Genomic DNA, 26,808 nt, shown 5'->3' on the forward strand with positions numbered 1-26,808 from the left:
TCGATCTGGGTGCCAGAGATGTGTGTATTTCCCTATGAAAATTCATCAGTGCTATGTTAGATCTATTAGCTCTATTTACATCTATTTTATCTATGAAATCCACTTAGATTCTTTATATACAGTGTATACTTGTCACTAAACTGATTCAGTTTTTAAAATGGCGTAGATTATCTAGATCCTCTTTCTTAACAAACACACATACACAAAATTATTAAATTCCAAAGAAAATGCTCAAATTTCAATAGAATCTGTAAACAGAAGTTGCATTGTTAAAGCTAACAGCTCAAGACCACATCCCTAGGAGGTTCAGTCCCCCCTTAAAATGCCTGCCTCAGAGAAATCAAGGCTTCCCAAAGAATTTTTATTTGTTCCAGCCAACACTCATAGATAGAGCCCCTGTCTCCCAGCCTCCATTGGAGGGTAGGAGTCTAACCTGGATAAGTCCCAGTTAGCAAACCAGCATGGGTCCCATATGGACCACGCCCCTTCCTGCATTGTAAAATTCTTCACTTTCTTGACTCTGCTCCACTCCCCATTGCACTCCACCAGCCACTGTCTCTTTAAAACATTCAGTCACCTCCGCACAAGTCAGAATGGAGCTCAGCTATTTCTCTTACTGTCTAGTCATTACCAAATAAATGCTGTTTTAATTACCAAGTACATGCTTTAACTAATATCCAACTATATTTATCTTTGACTCAAAGTAAAATAAACATCCAGGTGAAGGAATCAGATTTGGTTATCTCTACAGAAATCAGTGACTGCAACCCTCACCTCTCGGGATGCTGAACAGACACTATAATGGGTTTCATGTGGAGTCCAGGACACAACCGAATACTGACCAATATGAAAAAATAAGTGGCAATTTAATGAATGGTGGGATATAGTTCCAAGGAGAATTATGGATAAGAGGGCCTGCCTTGATTACAAGTCAGAATAAAAGTGGATTTTTAGAAGTAGACCATTAAGTAAAACTCTTGAGCAAGGAACTGTCTTCTTTGATTTTCTACCAAAAGTGAACAAAACAGCTTACATTTTGCAGGAACTCACCATAAAAAAACTGTGATAAAATAGGACCATGAAGTCGTTAAGAAAATCCTTGGCCGGGCGCGGTAGCTCACACCTGTAATCCCAGCACTTTGGGAGACTGAGGCGGGTGGATCACGAGGTCAGGAGATCGAGACCATCCTGGCTAACATGGTAACACCCTGTCTCTACTAAAAATACAAAAAAAATTAGCTGGGCGTGGTGGTGGGCGCCTGTAGTCCCAGCTACTCGGAAGGCTGAGGCAGGAGAATAGTGTGACCCTGGGAGGCGGAGCTTGCAGTGAGCCGAGATCGCGCATCACGCCACTGCACTCCAGCCTGGGCGACAGAGCGAGACTCTTTCTCAAAAAAAAAAAGAAAAGAAAATCCTCCACACTGCAGTCGGAGCAATCTTTGTGAACTACAAGGCTGACTATGGTCTCTAGTTAAAACACTTGGTTTCTAACTGTGGTCATATCATTTAGGCTCCTCAAGATCGGCCTGCAATGCCCTTCATGGTCTGGCCTGGCCTTCATGTCTCTCTCCAGCTTTGTCTTGCACGACTCCTCCCACCACCGCAGACCCTGGCCCCTTGATTCCCCCAACCTCATGTGCCTGGGCTCAGACTTGCACTGGCTCCTCCTCAGGTAACCTCCAACTTCAGAAGGGCATTCATTGACCCCATCTCCACCTGGCAAAAGGCCTTCCAAGCACCGTGTGCCTGTCTTCCATGGCTCTTGCCACAGGTCCCAGTTGTCCATACATTCCCATCATCATTTGAATAATATCTTTTCGCTTTCTGTGCAGTTCTGTAAAAACTAAGAACTGGGAACACAGTCAGGTTTTGAGAGCCCCAGCTTGCTGCAGAGTGCCTGGTTGAACCTAGACGTTCAACTGTGGTTCAAGGAATAAATGAGTCACACTTCTGAGGAACCTAAATGACTGACTGGATGAATTGCTGACTGCTCTTCACAGCTGTGGACACGCTTATGCTGGTTCTCGAACATGCATATTTCCTTTTTTGCCATCTGAGAATTACAGAAGAAAACTGGAACAGTACTTCCTACTGTCTTTTGGGGAGATGGGTGGGATACTTAAGTTGAGATTTAAAACAACAGCAACAAAAAAAACTTCCAGTAAAAAGAAAACTGTGGTGAATGAATGCATTTCAGTTACATACCCAAAACACAGGAAAGTCTGCCGATATAGGCTGATCAAAAGCTTCGTCTAATGAGGGTATTTTCAACTATGTTTTACTAAAAACTATAGAAAGTATCCCTTGATTAGCAAAACAATTCCAAATAACTTTACTGTAATTATTTTGGCTAAATTATACACTTATAAATTTTAGAAGTACCATATAGTTTTGATTTTTTTTTTTTTTTTTTTTTTTTTNAAAACACAGGAAAGTCTGCCGATATAGGCTGATCAAAAGCTTCGTCTAATGAGGGTATTTTCAACTATGTTTTACTAAAAACTATAGAAAGTATCCCTTGATTAGCAAAAACAATTCCAAATAACTTTACTGTAATTATTTTGGCTAAATTATACACTTATAAATTTTAGAAGTACCATATAGTTTTGATTTTTTTTTTTTTTTTTTTTTTTTGAGACGGAATCTCGCTCTATAGCCCAGGCTGGAGTGCAGTGGCCGGATCTCAGCTCATTGCAAGCTCCGCTTCCCGGGTTTACGCCATTCTCCTGCCTCAGCCTCCTGAGTAGCTGGGACTATAGGCGCCCGCCACCTCACCCAGCTAGTTTTTTGTATTTTAGTAGAGACGGGGTTTCACTGTGTTAGCCAGGATGATCTGGATCTCCTGACCTCGTGATCCGCCCGTCTCGGCCTCCCAAAGTGCTGGGATTACAGGCTTGAGCCACCGCGCCCGGCCCATATAGTTTTGATATCTAAATAAAATACAAATAATTCTTTTAAATTAGTTCAAAGTGATAGCCCCAAATAACCCTAATTTCTTAGGGTTACACCAGTGAGAAACTACACAACTACTTAACCACATCTCCTCTCACCTGAGAGTCAAATCAATATAAAAATACTACATGAAAACTATACTTATGTTTTTCCAATATTAAAACTTTTTTTTCTATAGGCCTTCTTGAGAATAAATATCCAAGGCTTTGAGATAACTCACTGAAAATTAATATTTTAATAACCACTTACAATCTTCATCCAGTACTCACATCCACGTTTGAAATTTAGGATACAGACATTTCCAATAGAAATTAAAAGCCAATGCCATTCACACTGATTCCAACAGAGTATGCAGGATGTTGGTTTCCATTCTCATCAGTTAAAAACTTGGTCATACACACAAAGCAACTCTTATTTGAAATGCTTAATGCCCATACAGTGGGAGGTCAAGGCACATAATTAGAAATTATTTATGGCTATGGGGTTTCCATTTATTACAACTTAGCGACATTACACTATTCTTTTGCTTCAAGAGCAAATACCTCTTCTAGAAACACTTTAACAACAGAATAATATAAACTATAATACAATAAATACAGATGATAAATGAAAAAACATACAGCCTATTAAGTGGTGATAATAGGAGCACTGGCCAAAAAGTCTAGAGATTTGGGGAAGGAAATTAACCTCTCTGGGTCTCCCGTTACTTGCTCAGCAATTGAAAGGAATTCTTTTGGCTGGGCGCGGTGGCTCACACCTGTAATCCCAGCTCTTTGGGAGGTTGAGGTGGGAGAATCACAAGGTCAGGAGATCGAGACCATTCTGGCTAACACAGAGAAACCCCATCTCTATTAAAAATACAAAAAAAATTAGCCAGGCGTGGTGGCGGGTGCCTGCAGTCCCAGCTACTCGGGAGGCTGAGGCAGGAGAATGGCCTGAACCCGGGAGGCGGAGCTTGCAGTGAGCTGAGATCACGCCACTGCACTCCAGCTTGGGTGACAGAGCAAGACTCCATCTCAAATAAATAAATAAATACATACATACATACATAAAATAAAATAAAGGGATTCTTTCATTAGCCACTAAACTTTGGTTTTTGCAGATCCTTTTGGTGAAGACCTTATTTAGAATCCAGCCATGGGATCTGGAAATCCCTCACATTTCTCACTGAATATAAATCTTCCTGGCTGGAGTATCTACAGTTTCATTCACATGTGGGGTACACAGTTAGTGTCTGGTCCCTCCACGCTCACCCCATGCCTCCCCCTCTCTGTCCTGACTCCCTAACCCACTCTGAACACCATGTCCCAGCCATGCCAGTGCACACACGCAGGAACAGGGAACTGGGAGGATGGGTTTTTGGATGTGTCTTCACATACACTGGCATCTGTACAGATATATAAATGCTGAGGTTTTCATCTTGGGTAATACCATTAACAGAAAAAGAAATTGAAATGGGCAGCTATTTAGTAAGAAGATGCAGGGTAAAAGTGGGGTCACACATGTTGAGCTAAAAATGAGAGCTAAAAATGATACAAAGAAAGTGTCCAGTAAGTAGAAATACGGTGCTAGAAATAGAAAGGCTGATAATCAGAGTAGCAGGTAGGTACTGGCAGGTACCGGTCACCTTCCAGGGAAACACTGACTAGGGACAATCTCAAAAGGACAATTCAGATGTGACTAATCCAAGTTGCTTCTCTGGATTTGCTTCTGAAGGACAGAAGCCACTTTTCTCTTACTTTTCCTCTCTAGGTTAGTCCTTCTTGCCAGTCGTTTAGTCAAAGCTTGACTATATTCCAGTGATTTTTCTGGTTATCATTATTTTCTGCCATCTCCACTACCATATTCTGCAAAGAAGGAAGTCAAGGACAAATAAATAGACACTAAAGGGAGAAGCCATGCGTGTGCATAATGGAGTTGGCTAGTGTTCGTCTAACTTGCAAAATCAAATAAAGAGATACTATCAGATTCTAACCCACCCAAGAACTCACTGGCCTTATAATCAGCTAGAAGGAAAAATAATAAATCATCCTGCTATAAAACAAACAAAACATTTTTAAAAGAAATGCCGGAAATGGAATACTTACTCCTGTGCTGACAAGAGACAACATGATTCTTTCATTTAAGGCTAATGTTTCTCCTTGCTTCATTTTGATCCTCTTCTTATCTAAGCATTTCATTGCATACCTAGAAACATAAATTTATTGAAAAAGCTATGCTGCAAATATATCTAGACTAATTTAAACAATATACATCATACTGGGGCAAGTTTCTGAATATTTAGGCCATGTTTAAAAGAAGCAGAGTAGCACCCAAACGCCATGCAAGAAGTATTTTTATTTTGCATGTATTGTGAAAACGAAATCAAGCAATACTTAAGATATTTGTATCATTAAATGGATACAAATCCCAGTGAAATAAATGATAAAGCAGATGGATATAAATAAATTTTACTATGACTGATAATGGGGGCATATGTATATATCTAGCAGCTAGGAATTGTGAATTCAGCAATGGTCAATTGTTTTTTTGTTTTGTTTTGTTTTGTTTTTTTTAGACAGAATCTCACTCTGCTGCCCAGGCTGGAGTGCAGTGGCGCAATCTCGGTTCACCGCAAGCTCCGCCTCCTGGGTTCACGTCATTCTCCCACCTCAGCCTCCAGAGTAGCTGGCCCGCCACCACACCAGCTAATTTTTTGTATTTTTAGTAGAGATGGGGTTTCACCACGCTAGCCAGGATGGTCTCGATCTCCTGACCTCGTGATCTGCGCACCTCGGCCTCCCAAAGTGCTGGGATTACAGGCATGAGCCACCACGCCCGGCCTACAGTTTAATTTCTTTTGGAGGTAAAGTACTTCAAAAGCAATGTCATAGGTTTCCACGTTTCTCTATAGGAATTTTCTTTTCATGCAAATATTAAAATCTTAATAGTGCCAGTAAAATATATGAACATTGAAAGCTTACATTTTTCCAGTGTCTGCTTTCCTGCACCCATAAACTTCCCCGAATCCTCCTCGTCCAATAATCCTATGCACACTGAACTCATTCATGGTCAACTGGGAAATCCAAACACAAAATGAAAACATAAGATTACATAAAGCTATGGTGTTTTAAATATTTTTTCACGCAAAACATAGACAGTAATTAAAATAGCAATCTGACTTAGGGATCTACCCTTTTCATGACTGAGTCTTTAAGCTGAAGGATGAGATGCCCCAGGAGCAAGACTTTTGACAGACTCCCTCAGCTCCACCTCCAGGATAAACGAGGCATCAAATGGAGGCACGAGGGAAGATGATGGAGTGGAACCAAGCCGAACTGTTTCTCCATTCTCACAAATCCCAGATTACAATATGTATACCTTGAAGACAAGTGAATGCGAAATGTCTAATCAAAATGAAAAGCAGCCTTAGCTACTCCAAAGCCTAATGTTTGGGAACAATCCAGTGCTTCCAAGAACTATCAGAACTATCAGAGTTGAAAAATGAGAGTCCATGTCAGGGGCGTCTATGTGTTTATGATACGAGGCCATATGATCAGGAAACCCAACAGATGCAGGCCATGTGAGCGTGAAACAAGGCTAAATGTGAGTAAAGTATATACAGAGGCTGTATTCATAAGCACTTTCCTTCAGTCAATAATATCTCAGTAATGCCCCACTTCATCATTAGATTTAATAATGTGAAATGGCACAAAGACAGATAGTGAATCTGACATTTCACATAAGAGGTCATAAGACAATAGCAAGTACCTACTACTTTACATATCCTGGAAAATTAAAGGTGGGATTCTTTACGGGTTCCCCCAAACAACCTTAAACATTGTATAGAAACCTGCATTTGGGCCACAGAATTCACGTTTGATTCTCAGAGTCCACAAGGACACAGGGTCTCCCGAGGCAGAAGTGTATGAAAGAACCAGAGCAGATATAAGGGGTTTTTAGGGTATGTGTTATTGCCTCTTGCTTCTAAATCCTTCCAGGAAATATCATGGGGAAAGGAGGTTAGAAATTAAAAAAAAAAAAAAAAAGATCATTTATTGGCCTTTTAGTGAAGATCAAAAGAGCAAATATTTTAAAATATTTTAAGAAAACAAAACTGCTCTTCCAACAATACCATTCAAGTAAAATAAAATAAAATAAAAAAAAAATTCCAGTTGATTGTTTTGCCCAATTGCAAGCCCATGAGAAGGGAGATTGTAAAACAGAAGGTAAGAAAGACCGTGCAAAGAAATGTGGGCATTTTCAAACTGCAATAAGGATGATGCAATAAGAATGACTGAAATTGAAAACTTAAAGTAGATGCAACACTAAGGAGATGACGTGTTAGAACGTGGCCTGGATTGGAAGATTGCTTTTATCACTCTCAAAATGATAAAAAAGAAGATGAAGCCTTGGTCTGATAAAAGATGTCATTATTTTTATTATGACACTCAATTTGTATTACTACATCTAATAATAAGAAAAAGAAAAGGAACTCTACCAGAACGGCAGAAGGCAAGGACATGAAGGAGTTATATTAAGTAAAAGATTTGTATTTTACTACTATTTTGTTAAAGAGTCAATTACTGCTTAAAATATCCTTTCTTACATAAATAAGCACATTCTCATCTGAATATGAAAAAGAATTAAAGCTCCAATTGTTTATAAGGAAGCATGGGAGGGTGAATGCTTAGTACTTAAAGCTGGAAGAGAGACATCTGTTTGGGCAGTGGACCCTCTGGGAGTACGTTCCAGAATCAAGTATTTTCTCATGAGGTTAAGCCAGAGGAAGGTTTTATTTAAATAAAGAAAAAAGAAAAGAGTGATACTCACATGGATATTTAATTCAACGTTTTTCCACTGACAAAATCTAGTGAACTTGTCACTAAAAGAGAATAAAATAATTACTAAAAAGTTAAATATTAAATTAACTGGATTTACAAAACAACACTGTAAGACAGACTAGAACGGCATTCTTGGGTAGCTTGTCAAATAAAGTAAGTTTTCTTAAACCCTTTTTCACAGAGCATTTACCAATATTCATGGCTTTATTTCATGATTCAGATGAAACAGTTCATGTTTCTTCTTTAATTATCATAGGCTATGGTAACACTTTTATCTGATTAAGCAGAGACCAATAGGGAGATAATATGAACCACATATATAATGTAATTTTAATAATGTACTTTATGTAACCCAATATATTAAAAAATTCTTTCAACATGAAATCAATATGAATTAATGAGATATTCTACATTCTTGTTACTATGTTAAGTCTTTGAAATCTGATGTGTTTTCTGCACTTAAAAGCACATTTCAATTTAGACTTGTCACATTTGAAGTGTTCAATAGCTGTATTTGGCTACTGGCTACCCTATTGGATAGCCATGGCTTTTAGAGCACAGCTCTAAGACAAAAAATTAATGTTTACAATAATTCTAAGAGTAGCCACGTGCCAGGCCTGCTCATGTATTCCTCCTACCGACTCTACAGCCAGGTACTATCATGATCCCCATTTTACAGCTGAGGAGACCAAGGCATCAAAATGTTCAGAGGCTTGCCCAGGGTCACACAGTGACAGAGTGGGAGAGTGGAATTTGAACCCAGACCAAAAGAATCTCATGTATCGTCTTAATCAACATTTAGTATGGCCTCTCAAAGACACAGGTGGCATAGAAGAGAAACCCTCAGTCTAGAATCCCAAGAAGCAATAAGTTCATCACAGTGACATGCTCCCACAATTCACTCAACTGCTTGATGAGTATTTTCTTTATCTATGAGGAAAAGATATATCCTGTATCTATTTAATAAAGACATTTTGATCACATTTTTTATTAATGAGCAACACATCTGTAAGGTGGGTTTTTTTGTTTTTTATTTTTTTGAGATGGAGTCTTGCTATGTCCCCAGACTGGAGTGCAGTGGCGCAACCTCCACTCACTGCAAGCTCCGCCTCCCAGGTTCACACCATTCTCCTGCCTCAGCCTCCCGAGTAGCTGGGACTACAGGCACCCGCCACCACACCCAGCTAATTTTTTTTGTATTGTTTGTATTTTTAGTAGAGACAGGGTTTCATCATGTTAGCCAAGATGGTCTCGATCCACCCTCCTTGGCCTCCCAAAGTGCTGAGATTACAGGCATGAGCTACCCTCCCGGCCAGGTGTTTGTTTTTTAAACTATTTTCAAAATAAATGCATTCTAGATTGAATACTTTATCTTTTTTTTTTTTTTTTTTTTGTTTTTGTTTTTTGAGACAGAGTCTCAAAAAAAAAGTCACCCAGGCTGGAGTGCAGTAATGCGATCTCAGCTCACTGCAACCTCCATCTCCCAGGTTCACACCATTCTCCTGCCTCAGCCTCCCGAGTAGCTGGGACTACAGGCACCTGCCACCACACCCGGCTATTTTTTTTTGTATTTTTAGTAGAGACGGGGTTTCACCATGTTAGCCAGGATGGTCTCGATCTCCTGACCTCGTGATCCACCCACCTTGGCCTCCCAAAGTGCTGGGATTACAGGCGTGAGTCACCGCGCCTGGCGATTGAATACTTCTTAAAAGTAGAGAACATTGTGCTGATGGTTCGATCTCATTTTGCCCCTGGCATGATTCATTACACAGACACAGGATTCAGGGAGAGAGGGAGGAAGGGAGGAAGGCAGTTACAGGTAATATCAGCATCATACTGGAATGCCTTAAAGACATCCAAATATCACAGTTTCCTAGGGGCTTCATTTAATGAGCTTTACAATTTTTTTTTTTTCTTTTGAAGACAGGGTTTCACTCTGTGTCCCAGGCTGGAGTGCTGTGGTGCAATCCTAGCTCACTACAACCCTCAATTCCTAGGTTCAAGTGATCCTCCCGCCTCAGCCTCCCAAGTAGCTAGGACTACAGGCACACACCACCACACTCAGCTATTAGTTTTAATTTTATTTTGAAGATATTGGGTGTTGCTATGTTGTACAGGCTGGTCTCGAAGTCCTAGCCTGAAGCAATCCTTGCTGCCTCAGCCTCCCAAAGTGCTGGGAATACAGGGGTGAGCCACCACACCCAACCAATAGACCTTTTAAAAAATAAGGATCTGTAACAAATATTTCTGAGGCTAATAATCAAATTAAAAATTAAAAGCAGAGGAACAGCTGCAATTATAATAGCATCTTTTTTTCAATGAATCTAAAATGACTCACAAAGAGTGTTTCACTGAGCCTCCTAACATGTCTGATGAAGTTGGTGAATTAAAATTATGTTTTGAGAGTTTCTAAGAGTTACTTCAACCTATTTTTTAAAAGCATGGTGCATGCAAAAGGCAAAACCACATTTGGGTGCACTCTGCATTTATAAATCTATGACAGGTCTTTGAAATTCACTTGGTTTGTTGGGCTAGCTCATACCTGTTTTCTCACAGATTCTGGAGTCCAGAGCTGATGACAGGGATGGAAATCTGACACATTTTACAACTAGCTGAGGAGGGTTAACAAACAAGGAAGAGAGAAGTGCCCACATATTTTGCCCACTAAGAATGGATTTGCTGTAACAAGTTCCACTTTAGGAAGTACAGATGGCCCTGAGTATCTAGGCTCAGTCCTGTCTCCACAGGGGTTATTTGAGTGCTATTCCCAACTAATGCCTGGTTACTGAGTGGAACACTTCGACAGGAGGGGAACTGTGGCAAAGGAAAGAGTCCAGACAATTATAGGGCTTCAGGTAGCTAGAACCCTTGCAGATGACTTAAAAGGATCTTGGAGAGAAGATCAGAGGTTAAAGACATGGAAACGCCTAGGATGCAGTAAGGGTGGAGTAGAAGAAGTGTTTTTAACTCTGATTCCTGACTCAGTCGTTGTCCTGCTGAGCAACTGAAGTTCACTGCCTGAATGAGGCACATAGCTCTTAACTAGAAGACAGAAAGCCTCCACTGCCCTCTCCAATTCTGCCTCACCTGTAACTAAGCCTCATAGCCCTGCTTGGACTTCAGGGAAGGTGGGAAGACATTGCACATGGCCCTGCATTGCTGATGGCTGCCTCTTTACCATCAGACTCAGGGTGGTCACGGAAAAAATCGCCTTTTCCATGGGGCCCTTCATGTGCCCAGTCCCAATGAGGTCAAAGGCTACATGACCATATTGATGGAGTCCCTGTGCTTTTCAAAATCAAAGCTCCAAATTTATCACCTGACATGAAATTTTTTTCTAATTTGATAGAAATTAACACATCAACTGTAAAAATAATTTATTTATAGAAAATTGTAATGGCTGCAGAAAATCCCGTGTGCCTGCTTGCCTAAAATGCAAACAGCGTCATTTGCATTTACTGCAAGCATATGAAATGACTGGCTCAAGGAGCGAAAATCACTACTATCTGTGAGCCTGGTTTCAAGTGAAAGGATGCATGGCAAAGTTATAAAATATCCATGGGAGAACCTCATCCCCACTTTTAATTACCTTCCCCTCTCTCCCTTCTCCCCTAAGGATCACACAAAAGTTAGGTTTACCCAAGAGTTGGGAAAGGTCAGATTTTAGGACCAACAGCCATGGAGATGGCTCAGGAGTTGGCTGCAACTCGGCCCTGAGCCAGCAGCCCACCCTTTCCGCTTGATGGTGGCGCTTTTTGGCAAAGTTTCTGCTACTACTCAGAAGAGTGCAGTCATTTGTATGAATATTACTTTCCCAACATACTGACTCTACTCCAGGATAAAATTATCTCTTGAACTCCAATAGAATTGCAGCACAACTTTCTTTTTCATTGCTTTATTCTGTGAATTTGTGGAGAAGAAAACTACAGTAAAGTAGCGATTGTTCTTAAAGTGCAATTACTGAGCAGCTGCAGAAAGCTCTAGCATGAGATATAATCATCATGTATATTGTCTAGAAATTAGCCAAGCTGATAACGTAAAGTCAGTGTCAATGCAGATTCTGTTTTAGAAGGTCCAATTTCAGTGGTGCATTGTCACAGAGACATACTCAAAAACTGAAGAATTGACCAGTAGGTGCCTGAAAAGCGTATGAATTGTACATTTTATAGGTGTCACTAAAAGTTTCAGAATATTATATGATAAACATGTCATATAGTTTGAGTAACCAAGGGACATATTTATTAGGTATTTAATGATGTACACGATCATAAACAGACATTGACCTATGTCCTTAAATTCTAATCCTACATAAATCTCCTACACAGAATCTACCACGCTGCCACTTTTCAACAAGTTCAGGCTTGTCCTACTTTGGGAGATATGTTTCCAAAATCCAAGCAAATGAATCAGATAAATTATAGTCAAGTTTGCATTATTAGCAAAGGTCTCCCGATAAGATATTTTTTAAAATTGAGGTTCCTCAGTGTATATTTTAGACTATATTGAAGCTAAGAAATTGAAGGTCAAAGAGATGTTAAGATAGACAAACCCTAAAGTTATAATGTAAAGTACTGAGGAAACAGTTTAACACAAAGCCTGGCACATTGTATGTGGTCACTGAATACTTGCTGAATGATTAACACACATTCTAAGGTCAGCATTTACGGCATAAGATGAGGTACACATACACAACAAAAAATTGTGTGTATACATGCATAAAGTTTCATACCTTTCCATAAATTTTGAAAATGTCACCTCGAAGACTTTCACAAATTTCTTCTATGTATGGCTGGAAGAGATGGAAAAGAAATTCCACACTGAATGAATCGGAACGTATCAAAAAAACACAAACCAATGAGACTCAGGTTAAGCGAAGTTCCCAATTATGTACTCCCCATAGCATCGTGCCTGGTACCTGCCCTTCTCCGTGCTTGTCTAATATTCACTAATGGATTCGTCAATATTTATCTATACCACTTGATTCCATGAAGACAACACAGACAGGTCTGCCCTGTTTGCCACTATATTCCTACAACCTAATATGACTCCTGGCAAGTTACAGACACTTATTCCATGAGCAGGGCTTGCTTCATGGAGGTGTGACTCGGAAAAGTCTGGTGCTGGGTTTAAGGATCTGTTGTTGCCATTTCTGAAATTCTTAATCATTTTTGTATGAGGAGCCCTGCATTTTCACGTTGCACTGGGCCCCACAAGTTATGTGGCACAACTTGTAAGCTAATACAAGCATCTGTAATTTGCACTGAGTTTTAAAAACTCAAAGCTGATGGGTCCATGAAGTGAAATTTTTTTTTAATTAGCTATTTTATTTATTGATTTTCCATCTCTTAGAGTCATAGAGATAACCACAAGGGAGAGTTGATCCAGTCTCACTCCTCATCTTGCAGGTAAGGCTACCGGACTGCAGGCAGTGCACTCCCAAGGTCTCTGAGAAGGTCCATGACTAAACTGGGGTCAAGGCGAGGATTCCTGGTTCACATACACAGCGCTCTTGCCCTCCTGGAGAACAACTACCATCTACTTCAACTTCAGGCCACTTTACCCATTACTGAAGAAACAGCATCAGCTTTCCTTTCCCATGTGATGAACTTTTAAAATCAAGAACTATAAAAATATAAAGTGCCAATATTTCACAGTTCAGCCCAGAGTCAATTAGATAGTTTTAGGAAACATTTTGGCACCCTCAGTTCATTGAATGATCCAAATTTAAACTTTTTTTTATGTCTTCACAGATCATTCTGAAAATTTACAAAAAAAAAAAAAAAAAGGAAAAGAAAAACTACATCATGGAACAGTACAAACCAAGCGACGAGAATAGGAAGTCTGCAGAAGCCACAGGAACCAAACATGAGCTGGGAGGCAGCTGCAGTCCTTCTGGGAGCCTTGCTTCCTGCAAGCAGAAAGGACGCTAGCCTGGCGGGCAACACGGGGTAGGGGGTGGTGGTGGGGGGTGAGCCAGTCTACGCCAACTTGCAGAACTATCCCTGTCCTGGGGAAGGCACTAGAGCTAGTTGCGAAAACCATATGGACTTTGTCCCCTTCGTGGTGAAAGAGGAAGCTAAATTATCTCTCTCTGAAGTTCCTTCCAGCTCTGAAATCCTACGATTCCAGGAAACACACAACATCTATCTTAGCCAAGTCCTCGACAAGTCTCAAGAGGTTCAAAAGAGTCAAGAGACGAAATAGGTTCAAATGTTCAAAGATCTAAGAAAAGGCTACATTTATAGATCACAGATTTTTCTATTTATAAAAGCTATTATGTCAATTAATATTTTTCTTTCATATTTCATCAAACATCCCTACATTCTGCTAATAAAGTGAAAGATGAGTGTCACTGGGAATTTCTAAGACTACACAGAATCTACCACGCTGCCACTTTTCAACAGAAGGAACTGCAGCAGGCTTGCTAAGGCATATGAAAGCCAGAGTTCAACAGTGAGATCAGGAGCAGACTACTTTCCCTCTCTGATCCTCAGTTCCCTTAATCTGTAAAAGAGAACAGTCGTATCTAAGTTGCAAGGCTGTCGTGAGAATTCGCTAAGATTAAGAATGCTGAGAGCCGAGCTCAGGGCCCAAGCACAAGCCAGGGCCACTCCCAAGCCCGCCACCAATGGACCTACGCACGCAATTACCTCCAAAGGCAATCTTACAACAAAAAGAACTGAATAAAAAGCATTTGTATTTACTTTAAAAAGTTTTGTTTTACTATGAACTTCAACTGACTTTATTGGTTAATGTACCTCTGTAAACAGGACATTCAGACATATACCTTTCACTTACACTTAGTCATTATGCTCTGATGGTACAGAATACATAGAATTGTATTAAGACACTATTTTCATAAACATTATAATATTTTCTTCACCTCTGAAATAAGAATAATACACATTCTATATCCATTTAGCCAGAAAATTATTTTGACTATGTTTTTAATGAACAAAACAACTCAGTAAACTGTTTTTTAAAAGATATATGAAAGAAATTGCTTCTAAATTGAGTGTTTTTTGAAGGTATGAAAAGAATTCTAGTGGTCTTTGTATCTCTACTGGAACAATTTTTTTTCCAATGTTATTTATGTTGTAGTAGAAGCTAAAATTACACCCATGTATTATGAGGTATAGTTTAGCAATGTTAAATGTAATTGACCATGAGGCTGTCTACGTACCATGGCAAAGTCTGATGAAAACTGAAATTCTGACACTCAAGTATCATGGAGACAACAGAAAGCAGATATTGACATTGTACTTTCTGACTGTAAGATGTGTGATAATAGCTAACATTTGTGGAGCACAGTGACGGACGGGCCTCGTACAAAGCATCCCGTGTATACCCTTCTCACTGAATCCTCAAGACCTCCCTTTGAGGGAGAGTACAGTGTCATCTCCACTTTACAGATGAGAAAACTGAAGTTAGGAAGGTGGAGAAGCTTACCCAAGTTCCTCCAGCTACGGTCCTGGGACTCAAAGCCACGTCAGGTCAATGAATTTCATAACCCAAGCTTATAGCCCACTACTATCCAGACAGGTATTACATTTTACGAAAGTCCATCTAATTATTGTCACAGAAAGGTAACACCCAGTTTATTAGTATCTAAATGCTCTAAGAGCCAAATCGGCATTTGCTCTGCTGAATAATCAAGTTCGTTTTGCATAAGCACTATCATAAAATGCCAAGTCAACTTGCCTCCCTTTAAATGATCAAGTTATCCAGGAAAAAGATGAGTTGATTATTTTCATTTATTAAAACCAATACATTACTCAATGACATTCTTTTCTATTTCTTGTAATTCACAGAAACATGAAAAGCACTTATTCACTGAAGAATCTGACTGTCCTTGTAAACCACTGCCACCTCTATAAAAAACACAGGATGGAAAAGGCTTTTGGGAGGAAGTGAAACCACCTCATCTAAAGAATGCCAAATATACAGGCCTATTAGTGGGGAATTTGATTTTCCAAGTCTTGTCATTTAAACCTATATGACTGTATTGTGTTCAAGATATGAACAACCAAGGTAAAATACAATTTCCCATGACTCAAAGATCACTCAAACATTTGCTCCTGAATCTTGAAAATAAATCGTATTTCCCCTAGAGGATAATCACAGCAAGTATCAACAGCCTGGCACTATAAAATAAATCTTGTTGAGTCTTTGCTCATCACAGGTGCTAGAATGTCAAATGGGAAAAAAAACTTTCTGATGGCTTATCTTGACTGATTTCTAGAACATAATGTTACTGCAAAGCTCTGGTGGCCTTTTTCAGAAAAGGCTTTATGAAGCACATTGGTAAGAGGACACTTTGCAATGGGAAGACAAGCGATAATAAACTCAAATTGTCCCAGACAAAGCTCCAGATTAGAACACAGTCTGTACAAAGCAAGTCCTCTAGTGTAATTGCACATGCAAAAAGAATGTCACCAAGACCAAATGTTAAGCACATATTATCTATTTATTTTGGAATCATTTTAACTTACCTGAAAAAGAGTTGATGTCACTTGTTTCTTGGATAAATGACGTTGTACGTGTTCTACAGCTTGCTTTGAGAAAGGCTATCAAATGTCAAAAATAATATTTTTTAACAATAAGATGTAACGAATCTGTGTATGTTATATAATATCACAACAGATAAATTTAGCACAGCAATTCCTAAACAGTAACCTATGGTAATTATATTAACAAACACTCTTTAAAAATCTGTTGAGTATTTACAGGCAATCCCAGCAAGTGCTTGTTCCTCTGGGCATCCAGTTCTTAGCTACATGTCCAGAAGAATGACCATGTAGGGGCTGATATTATGTAATTCCAGAAGGGTTCAAGATCACTCTGATAATAAAGTGTAAAGAATCCTATTATCAGGCCAGTGCACTGGCTCATGCCTGTAATCCCAGCACTTTGGGAAGTCAAGGCAGGAGGATCACTTGAGCCCAGAAGTTTGCGATCAGCCTGGGCAACATAGTGGAACCTCATCTCCATGAAAATGAAAATAAAAATAAAAATGAGCCGGGCATGGTGGTGTGCGCCTGTAGTCCTAACTACTCTGGAAGCTGAGGCGGGAGGATTATTTGGGCCCTAAATACATCCATCAACAAACTGATAATGGGGTTGTAAAAATGTAAAATTTCTACCAAATAAGAGAAAATACACAAAAATACCCCTAAGAATTAATGTCAGGATTACAAAGTCAAGCCATAATGGTAAAAGGCTCTAAGTTAAGGAAAGTCTTACTGTAACCCCAGCGAGGGCAAAAACAATGGAGCTTCCACTGATAAAAATTAAAAGGGTATCCTCCCCACTCCAAACTTCAAACTGTGTCTTCTTTAATAATGCACAATAAGAAGGCTTAAAAGTACCATCATACGAATAAACACCCTGTAAATTGTTGAACTACATAAAAACTAAGTTTTCGGAGGCTTTCCCATTGAACATCTGGCATTCTTCAAGCGTTCAGTCCTTCCCTACTGAGGCAGCAAGGCAGGGAGTGGCAACAATTAGTCCTAGGCCCAGAAATTTCTTCACCAAGCCAGGTGGGTCCAAGGAACAGAGCAGTGCATGCCACAAGAAAGAGATGTCCTCTTTAGCCACAGTTATGCAAATGTCAGTAGGAACTGTAAATAAACAGTGAATACAGAAGCACCAAAATACACCATGACCACGACCTGTGCTGTCCAATAAGACTTGCTGCACCGATGGGAGGGTTGTGTATCTGTGCCATCCAGTACAAAAGCCACTAGCCCCATGTAACCACTGAGTGCTGGAAAGGTGGCTCATAAGGAACTGAGGTATTAAATTTTTACTCCCATTTGACTTTAATTTCTTTTTTTGAGATGGAGTCTCGCTCTGTCGCCCAGGCTGGAGTGCAGTGGCTGGAGCTCAGCTCACTGCAAGCTCTGCCTCCCGGGTTTACGCCATTCTCCTGCCTCAGCCTCCCAAGTAGCTGGGACTACAGGTGCCCGCCACCTCGCCTGGCTAGTTTTTTGTATTTTTTAGTTGAGATGGGGTTTCACTGTTGTTAGCCAGGATGGTCTCGATCTCCTGACCTTGTGATCCGCCAGTCTCGGCCTCCCAAAGTGCTGGGATTACAGGCTTGAGCCACCGCGCCCAGCCGACTTCAGTCAATTTAAAGTTAAATGTAAATTGCCACGTGCAACTAGTGGCTACTGCGTTGACAGAGCAGGCCAGGACTGTCAGGCCGCACTTTGGAAAACATTCCTACTGTAGAGATAGTACATGATAAATCTTCTTCCAGTTACTCCTGGTAGAATAATTTCCTAATAACCTAGTTTATCCTAATGACCAAGTTAGATTTAAAAGAAAAAAAAATATTACAACTGCTATTTAACTACTAATGGACAAAATTAACATAATGATTATAAGCCAGCTTATTCATTCAAAGAGACCATTTAAAATGTATATTTATCAATAGTTGATTAGCTTAATTGTTAAAGTATAGCTCATTTTAAAATAACAAAGCTTAATTTCCTTCAGAATGTCTTGATTTGAGACTAACTTTTTCTTCAGTTGATGTAAATTAGCGATTTTATTTCATTGATTTTTGCAGTGAAAGTATCAGCTTTTGGAAATGAACTAAGCTTACATGAAGCAACACACGTCGTGCCAATATTACCAGGAAACAAATGACAAAGCAGAAGAAATGGGTTCCATCCCGGGCATGCATTTTTCAATTGTAAACACCTTTCTACTGTTTTATTTTCATTCTGGAAACACTGAACATGGTCCCATATTCATCAGTACTAAAGTAACAGAGTTAGAAGAAATACTTACATGTGAACAGGAAAGAAGTTCCTTCATGATGTAGGCATCATAAATTTGTCGACTTCTGCAAAGGCGGTCTTCCTCATTATCAAGTTTTTCATATTCTTTTATCTAGGTTTTTTAAAGTTATCATAGTTAGGTTATGTCTTCCTGGAAACTTGCCTTATTAAAATATATTACTGGCCCAGGCAGAAACCACTTGCACATGAGATAAAGCAAATTACTGAACCAGCTATTCCACAGGAAACAGCTACTTCTAATGTTGTAATAATGAAGTTGGAATAATTTAAATTCAACTAGAAACATACAAGTGGATTTTTTCCCTATGACGACTCTCATCACTTAAATGTAGAAACATAATATTAGGAAACACACACTGCCATGGTTACAATTATCTTACAATACACGAGCCATAGACCATGCATCCTTGCCAATTCTCCTCTCCAAAGCACAAATCATTTCAATTTGGCTGTAATTCAGTTCTAGGAGTTATGATAGGGAATGTTCTCACTCAACTACAGTGTTCCAAAACTACAAGGAGGAAAAAAATATATTGCCAGAATTCCTGCAAAGAGATTTTTCAAAAATCAACTAAAGCAAATAAGTATTATAGAAAGGAATTAACCCACAGATGAAAGCATTGGCTTTCCAGGTTGGAACCTCAGGTGCACTATAAAAGGATTAATAGGCAGGTGACTTCAAATCGTGTACTTTGCTGTATTCAGGAAAGGTAACCTGGCTGGTGTTAAAAATGACTAAATAATGAGACTGTGCTTTACAAATATTTGCCTTATGTGGAAATGGCTCCCAATGCTCTAACCTGGTAACAGAAGGTCCTGGACCTCAGAATTGTTCCCAGTTTATTTACAGAAATATTTTTAATCCAAAAGACAAGAAGAGAATGAAAACATAGATGATCTATGAAGCTCGGAGGGAGACGGACACAAAGATCCTCACTATAATGACTGATTAGTACATATGACTTACTTTTGGAAAAGAAGGTTTCTAACAGTTATCCACTTACTATATTGACCTGAGCACTCTTTATTTTGGTATGTTAAAGTTGGCACTAATTACGCCCATGAGAGAGAGCACCAACTAAACAGAAATAAAGGTTACCTTTTACTTTATAGTATGGCCTTCACAGTTTTGAAATCAAAACCAGCATATCCTATTTATTAGATTCCTAATAAAGATAAGGGCACAGTCATGCAGGTGAGGGAAAAAGGGTACATGAAGCACTGAGGTCCCATATGGTTCACACGCTGAGAAATTACCAGGAACATCTTAACTGTCCTGAAAGATCATCAGTGTTACACTGTGATGGCTGAAATTCACATGGAGTCTTCTTGAAAAAGACAATAAAACCTGACATAAAGGCAGGCAGGCTGGGGAAGGCTGATACTCTATCCCACAGGAGAAGACCATCTTAACGAAGAATCAGTCCAGTAATGTCAACATAGCCAAAAGACCAGGGCTTAATCATCCTTAGTCAATTCAGGAGAACAAGTCTAACACGTTCAAGCGCCATACCAGATGTGAATATGGTAGCTGCAAAGTAACAGAAGCCAGATACCAAAATCTGAAGGAGAGTTGGAAAATAAATCAAAGATTTTTGGCTTGGTTGATTCCTTTTGTTGTATTTTCCTTTAGGCAAATCCAAAGGTTAATGCCAGAACGCTAGGATAAAATGGTAGACTATAACTAAACCAAAGGCAAAAGTTTCTGCCTCTACATAAGAACAACCTCAAGAGATAATAAGACTTCATGGAATGATGATCCTTGAAAACAAGTGTAATGAAATTTAAGTCTATGTTCCAAGAAACCTACAAAGCAAACTGACACCTGGTTAAACAAATGCTCATTCTGTGGAAGTTCCTTCCCATGAACAGTCAAATCCCATCATTTCTGGGTAAATGATGCTCTGAACCACAACACTGTCTTTACTAAGAGCCTTGTGCCTTCTAAGCTCCAACTTGAGCAACAGAAAAGGTAGCTCTTAGAAGGCAAAGTAAGGGCCTAAAGCATCTGTGGCTGTAATTTGGTATTCACTTTCTATAATCAGTAAGACCACTGATTAAAGACCACGCAGTCGACTCCCAATAGCTCTAAACAGATGTCCTATTGCAGCATATATGTAGCAAATGCCATCTCTGATCCCGGAAGTTTGGTTGTCCAGGTAACCTGGGCGGGGAAAGGTCTAAGTTCAAGGTGAAAAGTCTTCCCTGGTGCAGGATAGAAACATTATCATCAATAATAAATATTCACAGACCGGTGGTCCCTTTCTGCTTTGGTGGTTACACAGCTCCCAGCTGAACTGGAAGCCTAAATAAGCTGAGCCCTAAGAACAAGCACTTTTGGTCCACAGGTGTCATAGTCTCCGCTTCTGCGTCCATCCTTTGTTCCACCACCATTGCAGTGACATGGTCTAGTGAAGTCATCTCTGCCTGGCCCAATCCAACGCTCTCTCTTTCGTTCTTCACCTTATTGACTTCTCAGCAGCATTCAACTCAGCTGTCCACTGACGCCTTCTTTGAAACATTCTTCTCTGACTTCTGTGACTTATCCTCTCCAGGCTTCTCTTTCTTGGTCTCCTTTGGTAGTTCCTCTCCTCTGCTTGACTTCCAAATACTGAACTGCCTCAGAGCACGGTGCTGGGGGCACCCCTTCTTTACCAGCTAAGTTCTCCCTAGGTAAAGCCATTTAGTCCCATGGTTTCAAATATCAATTATATTCTGATGAGTAAGTCTGGATCTCTAGGACTCCTGAGCTCCCAATACTAAATATCTAACTAGCTATTTGACATTTCCAGTTGAATATCTAGAAAGCATCTCAAATTTAACACGTCTAAATGAAACCCTTAACTTCCACATCCTCTGTACTCCAGCCAAACAGGCTCCTCTCCCCGTCTTCTTTATCGCAAAAATGAGTAAAATCATCCTCCCAATTGATTAAGCCAAAAAACGAATAATCATGATTCCACTCTTTCGCCACGCCCCTGCCACCACCACCCCCTACATCCAATTCATCAGCAAATCATGTTTGCTTTACATTCAAAATATAACACAAACTCAGGCTCTGCTTCTGGTAAGAACCAATTAACTCCTAACAGAACAATCCTCCTGAGATAACAACTACAATTCTGGACACACACAAACAATAAGCACTGAAGAGTCACCAAAGGTACGCAGAGAATGGAAAAGGGCATCCAACAGAACCTGGAGGAAAATAAAGAGCCACAGAAGGAAAGCTCCAAAATTCTACATATAAATCCCATCAAAATCCCTGGTGGACCCCATAATGACACATGAGCATGGCAGACCCTAAGCAGCGTAGCTAAGCCTTAAAGAACTGAACAAGATTCATCTTCCCCCACTGCAGAGAGGACAGGGCTCAGAGTCTGAGTAAGCCAAGCTAACTGTATTCTTCAACAAACAAATGAAAAAATCCATATCCCTTGCAGGAGCATAACAGAGTTTATAGTATCCACAATATATCAATCACATGTTCAAGACACAGGCTAAAATTATTCTACAGATGAAGAAACAGAAAATGTGACCCATATGCAAGAGGACAAACCATCAATGAAAACCAATCTAAGATAGCCCAGATGTTAGAATTATCAGACAAGGATTTTAAAGCAGCTATTATAACTGGACATAACAGAAAGGATGTTAACAGAAAATATTCATGTAATGAATAAAAAGATAGGAAATAGCAGCAGAAAATAACTATGAAAAGAACCAGATAAAAATGTCAGAAGTAAAAAATAGAGTATCTGAAATAAAACATTCAATGGATAGACGTAACAGCAGATTAGAGATGCCAAAAGAAAATGCCAATAAATTTGAAGGCAAATTCATAGGAAGTATCCAACCTAAAGAAAAGAAAGAAAAAATATTGGGGGAAAACTCAGACAGGGCATCCAGGATACATAGGATAGATAATATCCAAAGATCAAACATATATATAATCAGTCTTAAAAGAAGAGGAAAGAAAGATTGAGGTAGAAAAATAATCGTTTAAGAAGTAATGGCCCCTAATTTTCCCAGATTTGGTAAAGAAAAATATATATAAATTTACAGATTCAAGAAACTCAGCAAACTCCACAAAGGATAAATACAATATCTAAAATTACTTCGTTAAAAAGCAGAAGCTGTCGGAATGAGGGAAAAAATAATCAAGACACTTTTATATCCGTCTAAAAGAAACACACTTTATATATAAAAACAAATTGATAGTGGAACGATAAGAAAAGACATATCATGAAAATAGTAAGCATAAGAAGACTGAAGTGTCTACATCTATATTAATATCCAGTGAAGTCAATTTCAAGACAAAGAATATTACCAAAGATAGAGACATTTCATATGGAAAGATACAACAATCAAAAATGTTTATGGACTCAATAGCAGAGCTTCAAAAAATGTGGAGAAAATGGTCAAAATAAAAGAAGAAACAGACATTCTAAAATCAGAGTTGAAGATTTTAACACCCTTTTCTCAGCAATTGATAGAACAACTAGATATAAAATCAAAAGAGATGTAGAAGCTATCATATCAATTACCGTGACCTAACTGATACTTATAAAACATGACACCTAATAGTCCTCTGTTTTAATTTTTCCACGGGCATTAGAATAAAATGTAAATGTGTTATTCTGGACCCCAGAACTCTGCCTCTCTCTTCAACTTGATCTTATCTCACACTACCTGCCCCTCTCTTCATGCAGTACAACCAGACCACACTAGTTTTCTTTCGGTTCCGTAGACATGCCCAGTTCTTTCCTACCATGTTAGGGGCTCTGTTTTGGCCATAACTTGAGCCTAAAATGCTCTCCCGCTCACCCAGCTTCTATCGTCAAAAGACCAACCTCTTTAACAATCAAACCTGGGTTGAGATGTCATCTCCTTAGACAGTCTTTGACCCATCAATCTAAAGTAGTCACCAAAGTCACAATACAATATGCCGAGTTTTGAGTAGGTTTTGAGTCATTACATAGCAGTTTTTACTTCTGGGTACATTTCCTGTTTATTTATTATTTGTTTATTGTCTGTTTCTCTCAACCAGAATACAAGCTCAAAGAGATACGTTCTTTGTATCTGTTCATCTGAACAATGTCTGGCATGATGTTGGTGTTTAATAAATATTGGTTATGCTAGGCATAGTAGCTCATGCCTGTAATCCCAGCACTTTGGGAGGCTATGGTGGGAGGATCACTTAAGGCCAGAAATTCAAGACCAGCCTGGGCAACACAGTAAGACGTCATCTCTACAAAAATTTTTAAAATAAAAAAAAGTATCTGGGTGTGGTGGTACACACCTGTTATCTAAGCTACTCAGGAGGCTGTGGCAGGAGGATCACTTGAGCCCAGGAGTTCAAGACTAGAGGGAGCCATGATTGCACCACTGCACTCCAGCCTGGGTGACACAGTGAGACCCTGTCTCGAAATTTTTAAAATAATAAATAAATATTGGTTGAACCAGTGAAAAAAATCTATATAGTAACTTTACCTTGGAATAATATTTATTTTCTCTTTTCCATTATTTATTTTTAAATCTAGGTATAATGTACATGTTTTTATAAGCTGCCTCAAAATCTAACTGGAACAAGAAGTATATAAATCAACACACGGAGCAGTAACTGTGGGGCATCACTGTCCTATGTGTGTTGCGTATACACGCAACCACTCTACAAGACAGGTACTACAATCATTCCAATTCTTAGCTGAGGAATCCCAGGTAGAGAAAGCTTTCCCAAGTTTACACAATTAGTAAGTAGTAGAGTTCAAATCCAGGCAGTCAGAGTTCAGCACCTAGAACTCTGAACCACTATGCTGCACAGAACGGAACAGCATATTATAGATACTATGGTTTTGAAAGCAATTGTTCACCTGGTGTCCTATTTGAACCTCACAGCCTGTGAAGTGAGCAGGAGACAATGACTAGCCTCACTTTATAGATGAGGTAACTGAAGCTCAGATATGAAGCCCTCATACTATGACAGCCTCAAGTACAGGGACAGAGTCTGCATTTGTAAGCTCAGGGTCTGATATAAGGTAGATACTTCAGGGAATCATTTGCCCCATATGCCACAGCAGATGAGAGGCACCGTTGCACCTAGATCCTAGCTAGGTCTTCTGCTGATGAGTCAAATAATGGTCGAGATGCAAATGCTGACCACACACACAAGCAGCAGGCACGTGGTAGGCATGACATGAGCCTTAGACAACAGTGTAAGAATCAGAGGAGTCAGCCATCACAGAAGACGGAAACAGCTGCACAGACTTGCTAGAAAATGTAGAAATTTTCCATATTGAACTAGACCTTACAGAAAGCTGGGCTTCCAACAAGCGAAGAAGCAGCATTCTAAGCTGGGGAAAGGACACAGTAAAGTAACAAAAAGAACAGGCTTGGATTTGGGGAATGCCGGTTAGTCAGGTTTGGCCAATGTAGACATTCTGCGTAAGAAGATAGTGAAAAATAAACAGGGAGAGGTAGGTAATAAGTAGCGTAAAGCTACTCTGAATGCCAGGATACGCAGTTAGAACTTTAACATGAGAAATGGGTAACTGTTTGGGGACACAGGGAAGTGGAAAAACAATGTACAAAATGTACATTTCAAGATACCTGACGAGAGCTTTCTAGATATTGGGGTCACAAATCAACAAGCAGAAATTAAAGAAAAATTACTAAACTGACAAAAATGAGGGGTCAGAGAAGAATTACTGGTAACTTCAATGTGTAAAGGCTGCACTAATTTAATTAGAGAAATGCACTTGAGCCCCAAGAGTGGAGGATATCTTCAGTGAAAGAACACAGAGCAGGTTGCTGAGGAGTTTTGCAGCATCCTCCAAGGGGATCATCTGATGAGCCAGACCCACCATGTGTCAAGCCAGAAGAGAGGTGAGAAGAGCTGGGGAGGACGCCAGCTAAGAGAAACACCAATGCTTCAAGTTCAAATGGAAACGCATCAGCAGCAATCACCACCGTATCTGCAATAAGTACTTAGGAAATAACCACAAGTAGATTGCCCATCTGTTTCAACCCAGCAAAAATTATCTGCTAAAGGAGATTTCCCTGTGTTTGACAAGGTGACTTAGTAAATGCTGAAATGGGAGAGTTGAAGCTTTTAGAAACACAAGAAAGAAATTTTTTATGACAGATCAAGCTGTGATACGTATCCAGATAAAAGGCCTGATTATGATTCAGACTGAAATAATCAGGTCACTTTATACTGAGTAAAATCCTTCTGGATTTAGCTTACTTTTTTTACATTATGGTAAATGTACATCATAACTTGACCCTTCTTCCTAAAAATACATTAATATAATTGTGTAAGTTTTCATGTGTATGTATATTTTTATGTATCTTTTCATATATAAATGAGAAAGAAAAGAATATTCCTCCAATTTTCAAATTTTTGCAAGGATGACTTATATCAGGCAGGCCCAGTCATGGTATGCTTTCTTTTGACCATTTAAAATGTTTTAGGATAAAGATACACCACACTAATAATAATGGTATATATCATTTCTTAAATATATTTTCATTAAAAATAATTTCTAATTTCTACTTTACTTTCCTCTTTGACTTACAAATTGTTTAGAAGTATATTCATTTTCAGGTAGCTAAGGATTCGTTAGTTTAACTCTTGTTATTAAATTTGAGCTTAATTCTACTGTTGTCGGAGAACATACTCAAAGCAATTTCAATCATGAAATTTGTAGAAGCTTTCTTTAGGACTCAGCACATGATCTATTCTGATGCTCCATGTGTACTTTAAAGAATGTGGGCTGGGTGCCGGTGGCTCACGCCTGTAATCCCAGCACTTTGGGAGGCTGAGGCGGGCAGATTACAAGGTCAGGAGTTTGAGACCAGCCTGGGTCAACATGGTGAAACCCCGTCTCTACCAAAAATACAAAAATTAGCTGACCGTGGTAGCGGGCACCTGCAATCCCAGCTACTTGGGAGGCTGAGGCAGGAGAATTGCTTGAACCCGCGAGACAGGTTGCAATGAGTCGAGATCATGTCACTGCACTCCAGCCCAGACAACAGAGCAAGATTCCATCTCAAAAAAAAGAAAAAAGAAAGTGAATTCTATTTTTGCTAGGTGCAGCATTTTACATATGTCAATTAGGTCAAATTTAGTCATGATCTATTAGGATCTTCTATATCCTTACTAATTTTTTTGTCTGTCTGTTCTACAAGCTGTAGAAGGGTATGTGTTAATATCTCCCAAT

At 39.4% G+C, this 26,808-nt stretch overlaps 1 protein-coding gene across 1 annotated transcript in view; it reads right to left on the reverse strand.

Moving 5' to 3' along the window:
• The window catches only part of GRK3 (G protein-coupled receptor kinase 3), a 164,743-nt gene that overhangs the window by 41,844 nt on the left and 96,091 nt on the right, over positions 1–26,808 (reverse strand). Inside the window, 7 exon segments of the mRNA XM_017853173.1 lie at positions 5,040–5,139; positions 5,916–6,007; positions 7,765–7,816; positions 12,505–12,519; positions 12,521–12,564; positions 16,268–16,342; positions 18,576–18,677. Coding sequence (XP_017708662.1) covers positions 5,040–5,139; positions 5,916–6,007; positions 7,765–7,816; positions 12,505–12,519; positions 12,521–12,564; positions 16,268–16,342; positions 18,576–18,677 — 480 coding nt within the window.

This window comes from Rhinopithecus bieti, unplaced genomic scaffold (assembly GCF_001698545.2).
Source record: "Rhinopithecus bieti isolate Rb0 unplaced genomic scaffold, ASM169854v2 scaffold_2314, whole genome shotgun sequence".
Lineage (NCBI taxonomy): Eukaryota > Metazoa > Chordata > Mammalia > Primates > Cercopithecidae > Rhinopithecus > Rhinopithecus bieti.